This window comes from Cajanus cajan, chromosome 11 (assembly GCF_000230855.2).
Source record: "Cajanus cajan strain Asha chromosome 11, NIPB_CcT2T_4, whole genome shotgun sequence".
NCBI lineage: Eukaryota > Viridiplantae > Streptophyta > Magnoliopsida > Fabales > Fabaceae > Cajanus > Cajanus cajan.
Window position 1 is genome coordinate 28,937,645 of NC_138527.1, and position 12,257 is coordinate 28,949,901.

Here is a 12,257-nt window from a genome sequence, read left to right on the forward strand (position 1 = left end):
ATCGAAAACTCACCTTAAATGGAAGCAATCCATCGAAAAACAACGCAGAGAAGAGAAAATTTAAAGAAGGTCTTGCGAAATCACTAACCCTAACTTGGACAGTTTGCGAAATGGTTTTATTGCAAATTAGCTCCCGTTATGTTGAGCGTTTGACGGAAGCAGAAGAAGTTTGGGCGTGAAGCGAAGCCGAGCATGTGTTTTTTTTTCTTTTTTGATTTTAAGTTCTTCTAACTCTTTATTTTTATTCTTTTAATTCTTTTAATAACAATAAAAATATAATTTAATTAAGTTGTCCACGTGAATATTATGGCAGTTTTGTGGCGGTTAGAATACCGCTAGAATTATAACATTTTTTGGCGGTTTATTAAAACCGCCAGAAAAAAAATGCCATTAATTAACTAATTTTTTGTAGTGTCGACATAAATTAAGATGTTAAAACTTTACTTTCTCACTTATCAAAAACTCTCTAAACATGATATATAATATAATTTTGTTAGAAATAAAATACACTAAGAATCTTTTTTCATAGTCTTTTAACAAATATAAAAATAAATATTTTTACCGTCTTATTTTCAGAAATAGAAGATGACATGAAACAAATGTCACTCAAAGTATTTTTTGAATTTGATAAGGAAATATGTATAAAATATCCACTGACATCGACACATTGGGATTTATTGTCCAAAATGTAGGACACACACAAACTTTACAAATTTTATATGATAATTCTTAGAAGATGAATCATATCTTTTAAAAGTTAAAACAATTATTTTTATGAAAATAAGTCTCACAACTAATATAAAAAATATTATAAATCTTGCAATACTTATAAATAAGTTGACTTTTTAAATTTATTTATAATATGAGTGTGTTAGATAAATATTTAGTTACAAGTGTCAACTTACTTTTTTGACTCGTGTCTAAGTTGTGTTAAAAAGGATGCTAAAATCGTCTTAGGAAGATGTCTGAACAAAAATAATAATTATGATACAATGAAAATGTATAGGATATGTACCTGTCTGAGGGGTACACCAGTAATCTTCTCGTAGTCTGGGGATGGCCGAACGAGCGCTCCGATCCGATATGAGGAGGGGTCAGGTACCTGCAAAAGGCACTCCGACGCTCAAGTCAGGACAAGCACGAATATCTAGAGTAATTAATGAACAGTGACTTTACCTCGTGACACGCGCTATTTATACTGACATTTATGGGCCCGGATTCCCATGGGCCCTGCAACAGGATTACCAGATTAGGTAATACGCCTCTAATTGTCTTGTTGATGTGGTTAGTCCTTAATCCCTGATTATGAGTTAATTTCTTCCTCTTATTAGGGTAAGTCTAAGTCTTATGGATCTCCTAGTGGCCGAATGGCAATCGGCAACCTGATTCGGCCGTTTTAGGTGCTGAACAGGCGTTGGTCATGAGGCGTTGGTCATGAGTATGACCAGCTGAAGGAGAAGGCCAAGGAGAAAATTGTTGCTCAGCACGAAGTTGGGTTTAAACATGCCGTTCGGCAGGCGAAGCACTTCGGTCAATTTCCGGAGGACTTCGAATTTGACATGGCATGCGATTTTTACCAAGGGTCATACATGCCGTTTGCGGAGATGCCCGAGGGAGCGGGTCCTGACGACGTAGAACCGAGTGCCAACCCCCGAGTTGAGGAGGATTCTCGTGCGTCAACCGAGGAGGAGGGTGAAGAAGATGACAATCCTGTTACCGAACATGATGACCCCGAGGCGGACGTGCAAGATAACCAAGTTAATCCTGATGAATAGGTTTAGGTTGTTGTTGTATAGATTCTACTTAGGTGTTTGCATAGGTTTAAGTACGAATGTAGACAAGGGGCCGGTAGAGCCTCCATTATGTCAATGAAATGATGCTTTTTTGTTCGAATCGTATTGTTGAATGAATGGTGATTTGGATCGTCCTTATGATTGCTAACTTCGCGTATCTGCTGCTAACAAGAAATAATTAAGCGAAACTATTATGCTTGGTAGTGCCTAAAGTCAAAACCGAATGGGGGTCATTCGGAAATGCTTGCTTTTGAAGCAAAACCGAATGGGGGTCATTCGGAAATGCTTTGCTTTTCTAGCAAAACCGAATGGGGGTCATTCGGAAATGCTTGCTTTTCAAGCAAAACCGAATGGGGGTCATTCTGAAATGCTTGCTTTTCAAGCAAAACCGAATGGGGGTCATTCGGAAATGGTTTGCTTTTCAAGCAAAACCGAATGGGGGTCATTCGGAAATGCTTTGCTTTCCTAGCAAAACCGAATGGGGGTCATTCGGAAATGCTTTGCTTTTCAAGCAAAACCGAATGGGGGTCATTCGGAAATGCTTTGCTTTTCAAGCAAAACCGAATGGAGGTCATTCGGAAATGCTTTGCTTTTCAAGCAAAACCGAATGGGGGTCATTCGGAAATTTTGCTTTTCAAGCAAAACCGAATGGAGGTCATTCGGAAATGCTTTGCTTTCCTAGCAAAACCGAATGGGGGTCATTCGGAAATGCTTTGCTTTTCAAGCAAAACCGAATGGGGGTCATTCGGAAATGCTTTGCTTTTCAAGCAAAACCGAATGGAGGTCATTCGGAAATGCTTTTCAAGCAAAACCGAATGGAGGTCATTCGGAAATGCTTTGCTTTCCTAGCAAAACCGAATGGGGGTCATTCGGAAATGCTTTGCTTTTCAAGCAAAACCGAATGGGGGTCATTCGGAAATTTTGCTTTTCAAGCAAAACCGAATGGAGGTCATTCGGAAATGCTTTGCTTTTCAAGCAAAACCGAATGGGGGTCATTCGGAAATTTGCGTCCTTGGCCGAGTTGACTATCTCGGGAGGGAAACTTTTAACTATTTTTTGAAGGTACGTCCTTGGCCGAGTTGACTAACTCGGGAGGGAAACCTGTAAATATTTTTTGAAGGTGCGTCCTTGGCCGAGTTGACTAACTCGGGAGGGAAACCTTTAACTATGTTTTGAAGGTACGTCCTTGGCCGAGTTGACTAACTCGAGAGGGAAACCTTTAACTATTTTTTGAAGGTGCGTCCTTGGCCGAGTTGACTAACTCGGGAGGGAAAACTTTAACTATTTTTTGAAGGTGCGTCCTTGGCCGAGCTGACTAACTCGGGAGGGAAACCTTTAACTATTTTTCGAAGGTGCGTCCTTGGCCGAGTTGACTAACTCGGGAGGGAAACCTTTAACGATTTTTCGAAGGTGCGTCCTTGGCCGAGTTGACTAACTCGGGAGGGAAACCTTTAACGATTTTTAACAAAGTAGGATAGTAAGAATGATCATGAAATGGATTGTATTTCACTGATGCGTGCCTCATTAAAAACCTTGTCGGCCAAAACCCCTTTTCACTTTTTTACAAGGGGAGAAAAGACCGATCAAGGAAAAGAGTACACGTTTTGATTACATTGCTGTGATGTTACAAAGACTATCACTAACTATAGTATGTCTTCAAGTGCGATGCGTTCCATGTCCTTGGGATGACCTTGCCTGAAAGCTCTTCCAGTTTGTATGCGCCATTATGGAGGTTGTGCCGAACCCGAAACGGGCCGTCCCAATTAGGTGCCAACTTGCCTTCTTGCGGATTACGTCGTGCTGGTCCAAGAACTCTCCAGACTAGGTCTCCCTCCTTGAAGCTTCTCTTGGTGAGATTGGAATTGAATCTTCGAGACATTCGCTGCTTGCATGCTTCTGCTACTATCTGAGCTTGAGTACGCACTTCGTCCACTAAGTCGAGCTCCGCCTGTAAGGATGTTGCGTTGGAGTTTTCACTGAAGTGTGTTCGGCGGAAGGAGGGTTCGCCGACTTCGACGGGAATCATTGCGTCGGTACCATAGGTTAATCGGAAGGGTGTTTCTTTCGTTGTGGATTGAGGGGTCCAGTGATACGCCCACAAAATTTCTGGAAGCTCTTCGGCCCATGTACCCTTGGCTGTTCCCAAGCGCTTCTTTAGTTCCGATAAGATAACTTTGTTAGCTGCCTCGGCCTGGCCGTTCGACTGTGGATGCTCAACCGACGTGAATCTATGTCTGATCCCCAAGTCTTGAAGAAACTTGTTGAATTTTTGATCTACGAATTGAAGTCCATTGTCAGTGATAATGGCATAAGGAATGCCGAACCGTGTGACGACGCTTTTCCAAAGGAACTTCTGCACGTTGTTTGCCGTGATTGTTGCGAGAGGTTCAGCCTCAATCCACTTGGTAAAATAATCTACCGCGACAAGCAGAAACTTGCATTGGCCTCTAGCGATTGGAAATGGTCCTAATATATCCATGCCCCATATGGCGAACGGCCATGGGGAAGCGATGCTGTGTAGTTGCTCGGCCGATGCATGTATCAAATTGCCGTGCTTTTGGCACTGGATGCATTTCTTGACGAATTCCATGCAATCGGATTTGAGTGTCGGCCAATAATAGCCGGCCCGAAGAACTTTCGTTGCCAATGTTCTTCCTCCTGAGTGAGAACCGCAGATTCCCTCATGCACTTCCCGCAGCACATAATTGGCCTCTTCATCATTTAAACACTTGAGTAAAGGAGACGAGAAGCCCCTTCGAAAGAGTTGCCCTCCTATAACAGAATATCTCGCAGCTTGAGCTCTTAACTTTCTGGCTGCCGAAGGGCATGTCGGTTGGACACCATCGGTGATGAACCGTAGTATGTCGGTCATCCATGTTGCCGATTGCTCCGAGAGTGCGAAGCATTCTGCTATCTCAGTACTTGGAGTTGAGAGTTCCAAGTGGAGGGTGGTTCGAAGCTGTCCCGGTTTCCGATGGCTTGTCGCCAGTCTAGCTAATTGATCTGCTCTGTCATTGTTTTCACGGGGAGTGTGCTTCACTGCTACTTGGTCGAAATGTTGGCACATGTTTTGAAAAGCATGAAAATACTTCAATAGCTGGGCGTCCTTAACCTGAAAATTCTCGTTGACCTGTTCCGAGACAACCTTTGAATCAGTCCAACATAGCAAATTCCGAACTCCAACCTCTCGAGCCAACCTCAATCCCGCCAATAACGCCTCGTATTCGGCTTGATTGTTTGAGGCTTTGAAAGCGAAACGGAGAGATTGCTCTAGTGCCATGCCTGTTGGTCCTTCAAGAATTATTCCAGCTCCACTACCTTGGCTGTTAGATGACCCGTCGACCCGAAGTATCCACTGATCGTTTTCGAAATGACCCATCGGTTGTAACTCATTAACGAAATTCACCAAGCACTGGGATTTGATTGGTCCTCTTGGTTCAAACGCTATGTCGAATTCAGACAATTCCACGGACCAAGCCATCATTCGTCCTGCTAACTCGGGTTTGCGTAGAACTTTGGCAATTGGATAATCGGTTCGGACGATAACCTTGTGGCTGTGAAAATACTGCCGAAGGCGTCGTGCTGTGTGGACCAAGCTAAATGCCATTTTCTCGAGTAGCTGGTACCTTCTTTCGGCATCTTGTAGCATTCGGCTCACAAAATAAATTGGTTTTTGGGAATCTGTTTCTTGTACTAGGACCGCGCTGATTGCCTCGTTAGAGACGCACAAATACACTATCATATCTAGTTTTGGATCGGGCTTTGAGAGAACTGGAGGTGTGCCGAGGCGTTGTTTGAGGGAGGTAAAAGACTCTTCACACTCTGTCGTCCAGACAAACTTCTTGACTTTCTTCAATAATCCAATGATAGGTTTTGCTGTCTCTGCGAGACAAGGGAGGAACCGAGAAAGAGAGGTGAGACGCCCGGACAACACTTGGACTTCTTTGATATTCTGTGGGCTTCGCATGCCAATCACCGACTGACACTTATCAGGATTGGCTTCAATACCTCTGGCAGATAACATGAATCCGAGAAACTTTCCTCCAGCTATACCAAAGATACATTTTTCAGGATTCAGCCGCATATTATGCTTTCGGAGTTGTGTGAATACTTCGGCAAGGTCATTTTTGTGAGTGCGAAGGTCGTCCGACTTGACGACCATATCATCGACATAAACTTCGAGGTTTTTGCCGATCTGATTCTTGAAAACTTTGTCCATAAGTCGTTGGTATGTCGCCCCTGCATTCTTTAGACCGAACGACATTACGCGATAGCAGTAATTCGCCGAGTCGGTGATAAAAGCTGTTTTATCTTCATCATGCGGGTGCATGCGAATTTGATTATAGCCCGAGTAAGCATCCAAGAAAGTCAACAACCGATGCCCTGCCGCTCCATCAACCAGCCGGTCGATGTTGGGTAGTGGGTAGGCATCCTTAGGACAAGCCTTGTTGAGATTGGTGTAGTCTGTACACATTCGCCACCTGCCATTGGGTTTCTTGACCATAACGACATTTGCTAGCCAAGTGGTATAGTGGATTTCCCGAATGAAGCGTGCTTGCAAGAGCTTAGCCACTTCCGATTCAACGGCAATTTTTCTCTCTGTTCCCATCTTTCTCTTCCGTTGAGCAATTGGTTTTGCCGTCGGGCAGATAGACAACCTATGACACATAAAGTTTGGGTCGATACCTGGCATGTCTGACGGTGTCCATGCAAACATATCTTTGTTTGACACAATTACCTTGCTCAGTTCTTGCTTTTCATCATCCGACAGACCGACCCCGATGTAGGTGATTTGGGACGACTGTGATCGGATTTGTATCGGGACCTTTTCTTCTATCGGTTCGGCCCTGTCCCCGTTCATCCTGGGGTCAAGGTCGTATTGCGAAGCCAAATCCGAGGAGGGAGTGACCGCATGGACTCTGCTTGGTTTTGCTTGTTTCTCTTGAATAGGTTGCACACGTAAGCTCGCATAGTAACATTCCCGAGCTGCCTTCTGATCGGCATGTATTGTTAGAATGTTTCCTTTATCCGATGGGAACTTCATAGCCAAATGAGGTGTTGACACTATTGCCCCCAAGGTATTCAATGATGGCCGTCCTAGCAAAATGTTGTAAGATGTGTTGGCATGGACCACGATATACTTCACCTGGATGTCTCTGTGCTGTTTCTCATCAACACAAAAACGGGTAGAGAGTTTGATAAATCCCTTGGTGTTGACTCTTTCACCTGCAAAGCCAACCAATGGTTCGGTGTATGGTGTCAACTCTTCTTCAGAGATGCCAAGCTGCTTGAACGTGTTCCAATATAAAATATCGGCCGAACTACCTTGATCTATGAGCGTTTTTCTCACAATACAATTACGTATTTCAACACTGATGACCATAGGATCATCTTGAATTGGATCGATGCCTTGAAAGTCCTCATCAGTGAACGTAATAGTGGGTAGCCACCGAGTGGATCGCTGCTCAACAATGTTAACCGATCTGACGGCTCGCAGGTGTCTCTTCTGAGCCGATGAGGTCGATCCGCCCCCGGCGAAGCCTCCAGCGATCGTGTTGATTACCCGCCGGTGCGTGGTATGAGGTTCTTCCTTTCGATCCCTTGAACGACTACGCTCACGGCGGCGCCTATCTGAATGTTCATGCCTGTCGTGCTGCCGAGCTTGATATGTAGGCTGATGCCGAGTCGTGTGTGGCCGATCAATAAAATTGTTGAGTTGCCCTTGCTTAATCAAATCTTCAATTTTATCCCTCAATGTCGCGCATTCTTCAGTAGAATGTCCGCGATTGCGGTGATATTTGCAAGATTTGTTAATGTCAGCACGGGGAGGAGTGGAGGCTCGCTTGGGGGTCGCCAAGACTTCTGATGCTAAAGCTTGTTCGAGCACTGCGGCTCGACTTGCGTTGAGGGGAGTGTAATGAGAATACTTCGGACCTCGCGCATGTCGGTCCCGCAAAGTTATCTCTTTGCCTCGCCCCCTGTATGGTTGCTCTGCCTGCTTCTCGGGTTTGTTTCCTGTTTCGGCTCGGGCCTGATTACGGAACTCAGCCAGCTCTTCCATCTGCATGTACTTGTCAGCTCTCCTTCGTAAGTCATTCATATCCGAAGGAGGTTTTTTGCAGATGCTATTGACAAATGGTCCGGGTTTTAGCGCTACGGCTGGGTTAAGGTCTCGAATTTCTAAGGCAGCCTTATTGAACCGATCCATGAAAGTTCTAAGCGACTCTTTTTTATCCTGCCTAAGGCCGACCAGCGACAAAGACGTCAAGCTGTGCGGACGACTTGTTGCAAACTGGACGGTGAACTGGGATGACAAAGTGCTGAAGGAATCGATGGAGTTGGGAGGTAGCCGTGCAAACCAGCTTAAGGCCCTGCCTTTGAGCGATGTGGGAAAAATCCGACATAATGCCGTATCATCCGTTGTGCTTAACGTCACCTGCGTCAAGAAAACATCGAGATGTTCATCCGGATCTGTGGTACCATCATATTTATCAATCGGTAAAGATTTCCAGTTATCCATCAATGGGAGTTGCATAATTGTAGGGGTGAAGGGGTGGCGATGCGTCCCACGGGTTGACAAGTCTGAAGGACGGCCAACGGGGGGTTGGACCGAAGTGTGTGGTGCCGAAGTGTGAATTTCATGGGAATGATAAGATCCTTGCGTCTGCATGTTGGTTGTTTGAGTAGGCTTCCACGACGGATCTGGGTTTTTCAATGCCTCGTTCTCAGCTCTTAGGGCCGAAAGCTCCTTTGCGTCGTTATCTCTTTGTTGTTTCATTACTGCCATCTCTTGTTTCAACAGGCGAACGGTTTCGGAGAGATCGGTTTCATCTACCACTTCCACATGTTCTTCCTCCTGTTGGTAATCCTGAGTGTTTGTTCTCCTAGTTATCGGCATGTCTTAGCTCGATTAGTCTTCCAACTATCTTCGTTCGGCCCCACGGTGGGCGCCAAATGTACCTGTCTGAGGGGTACACCAGTAATCTTCTCGTAGTCTGGGGATGGCCGAACGAGCGCTCCGATCCGATATGAGGAGGGGTCAGGTACCTGCAAAAGGCACTCCGACGCTCAAGTCAGGACAAGCACGAATATCTAGAGTAATTAATGAACAGTGACTTTACCTCGTGACACGCGCTATTTATACTGACATTTATGGGCCCGGATTCCCATGGGCCCTGCAACAGAATTACCAGATTAGGTAATACGCCTCTAATTGTCTTGTTGATGTGGTTAGTCCTTAATCCCTGATTATGAGTTAATTTCTTCCTCTTATTAGGGTAAGTCTAAGTCTTATGGATCTCCTAGTGGCCGAATGGCAATCGGCAACCTGATTCGGCCGTTTTAGGTGCTGAACAGGCGTTGGTCATGAGGCGGCCGAATGGCCGAACCAAGTGTCCGAATGGTCTTACCGGTACAGGATACATGTCAAAACATGTCTGATAAATATTGTGTCAAAAACGTGTCAAACACATCAATACGATATTTATTTTATAGATGTATTGGTGTTTTATATTCCATTTTATCAAGTCAATCTTTATAAAAGTAAAAAATACCTCTAATTATAATTTCATGTCCAAACTAAAAATTAAACTTATTTCCTTAATTAAGGAGTCATGAGGGGAATCCAAGTCATTAGTAAGCATTAAAAATATATTTAACTCATAAAAGTAAATTGTACTATTCAACTTTTAATTCCATCTTTTGTTTTGGTTTAGGCTATTAATTAACTTCATCTAAGTTTGGTTGTTTGTCAAATTTATGTCCACATCGAAGGGGACAGCCTGGACAGTGAACCAATGGTTCTGCTCAATAGGGGATAGCCAGTTTCCATATTTTAGTTTTACATTTCATTCATAATATATTCCAACTTCTATCTCCTCGTGCTCATAATCTTTGCCCATCAAAATAAACTTCTTTCATTTTATGCATGAAACTTCTTCTTTTCATTCCTCAATTCTAGAAAGAAAAAAACAATTTCTTTGTCTCCCTTTTTTTCTTGAATATTTTGCCTTGAAGTTGTAGATGGGATTAGGAAGGATTGGATTGTTTGATCTTGAAAAGCAATTTGCTTTCTATGGAGCTTACCACAGCAACCCAGTTAACATAGCAATCCATGTTTTGTTCGTTTGGCCAATTTTTTTCTCAGCCCTTCTTATTCTCTACTTCGTCCCTCCCTTCTTCAACCTTCCAAATTTGGAGTTTTCCCTTTGGGGGAGCCATGTGATCTTGGTTTGGAATGTTGGGTTTCTTGTTGCTTTGGTATACTCAGTTTTCTATGTCTGTTTCGACCTCAAAGCTGGTTCCTTGGCTGCTTTGCTTTGTGCACTTTGTTGGGTCGCTAGTAGCTTTGTTGCAAGCCAACTTGGGTTGTCTCTAGCTTGGAAGGTAAACGAGGTTAACATTCTTGTATTTTATTGATATCTCATAATTATATCGATAATAATATAGTTTAGATCCAAGATTATGTACATATTATTTAAACTTTTCAACACCAAACTCTTTGTTGTGTTTTATTTATATGAATTAAAGCAAATGTGTATATGTTTTTATTTTTTGGAATTAATATTTTGACTATGGGAGTTGTGTTTGTTTTTCAACTATGATTAATGTATATAAAGAAATACAAGTAAGAAGAAGTCAACCTCTTAAAAGAATCTTAATATATTTTAGAGGAATTAGTTTTTAATTCTTTATTAAGAAATACTTGGTTTATAAATAAATGAAAACGTATTGGAAAAGCAATCTAATTTTTTTTCTTCTGTATTTGTCTTTTTTTATATAGTAGTTGACCACAAAGCAAGTTGCTTATGGAAATGGAAATTATATCAGCCTACAGTGTTTTGAGATGGGGATGGAAATGTATATTAGCCAATGGATTTTTTTTTTTGGCTTTTTTTTAAAAGTTATTATAAAGCATAAAATAAAATAAAATAAATAGAAAGAGATGGTCCAAGAAAACGTAGGGAGATAATGAGATGAGATTGGAGACAGCGAATAAAGAGAGAGAGGGTAGGATAGAGCATGCAGAAAAGGGAGTGGTAGAGAGAAAAGAGAACCCAACCTTATGTTAAGAAAAATCTTTTATCCAATTTTTTAGATTTTTTTTCTTTTTTTTTCTAATAAAAATTAAGTTATTTAATTTTTTAAAAAGAATAAAAAGTGTGTTTGACAAAAATTGTTTTCCCAAGAGCATCTTTATTGATAATTCTTGTTGAATTCAAGTGCTGTAACAATGATTTTTATATAAGAATCAATTATTAACATTAAAATATTATTATATTTAGTACGAAGTATGAAAACGTGGCTGTGGGGCAATACATTAGACTATTTTAAATTTTAAAATTTAATTGAAGTAGTTTGGTTATTAGAATATAAAGCTTATCAAAATATTAAATTTGATGCCATTTATGTAATAAAATCTACCAAAAGCAAGTTTAGAACAAAAAGGTGAAACGGAAATAAAATCAAGTTAAGCCAACACTACCTAAGATTACAAGTTTGGTTCTAGTTTTCTTTTCTTCTTTTTTTTTTTTAAAGGAAAAAAAAAACTAAATTTTCAAACCATGCCGAAAAACTAAGAATGACAACAGAAAGTAGGTTTTCTTCTCATTTTCACATTTTTATAATTTTAATTTACTTATATATTTTAAATAAATTAAATTTTAAGTTAATAATTATATTAAATATAAATAATGTATAAAAATAATAAATAAAAATAACTTACAAAAAAGAATTTAAGAATGTTAAGAATTAAATTATATTTTTAATTAAAAGTATAATTTTAAATTTATTATTTAATTATTATTATAATTTCAATTATTTAACTATTATAATAATTAATTTATATTTTTAATATTTATAAAATGAAAATCTTAGCTTTAATTTTTATATGCATACAAGTACCGGACAGAATGAGGAGTTAAATATCCGAACATGAATCTGAGTTGATTTTTCAAGTCAGAGAAAGTCTCTATCTGAATCCATATCCATACTCAGTGTGTGTTTGGTTTGAATTTTGTGACGTGATTCTTCAAACAAAGTAGAAGTAACTCCTCATAACTTCTATGTAAATATAAGATTTGGACGTGAAAATTTGTTACGATGTGTTACATATAAGATTTGGACGTGAAAATTTGTTACGATGTGTGTATAGAACGCTGAACCAAACACCTACTAAGTCAAAACAAATTTTGGAATTAAACAAATACTTACTTGTACAAGTTTAATTATCATGCGTAAGAGAGTGCAACTATATGGAAGAAGAATATATCCAAAAGCCTAATTTAGATGCAATAAGATGAACAACAACAAGCCTTATTCTATTAGGAGTAGTGAGTCCCCAATTATATTAAAAGGAAAAATTAAGATGTTTGAAAATTTCTTCATTTCATCCACTAAGCTTGAATCATATGTATCACATTCACCACTTTATAAGATGGCTTATGAAACACGGATACTTCAATT

The 12,257-nt window shown here is 40.7% G+C and overlaps 1 protein-coding gene across 1 annotated transcript; it reads left to right on the plus strand.

Moving 5' to 3' along the window:
- The first annotated feature begins 9,815 nt into the window (after positions 1-9,815).
- LOC145953494 (2-hydroxy-palmitic acid dioxygenase mpo1) lies at positions 9,816-10,211 on the plus strand. The gene has a single exon (XM_083067461.1). The coding sequence runs from the start codon at positions 9,816-9,818 to the stop codon at positions 10,209-10,211; it is 396 nt and encodes a 131-aa protein (XP_082923587.1).
- Positions 10,212-12,257: the final 2,046 nt, after the last annotated feature.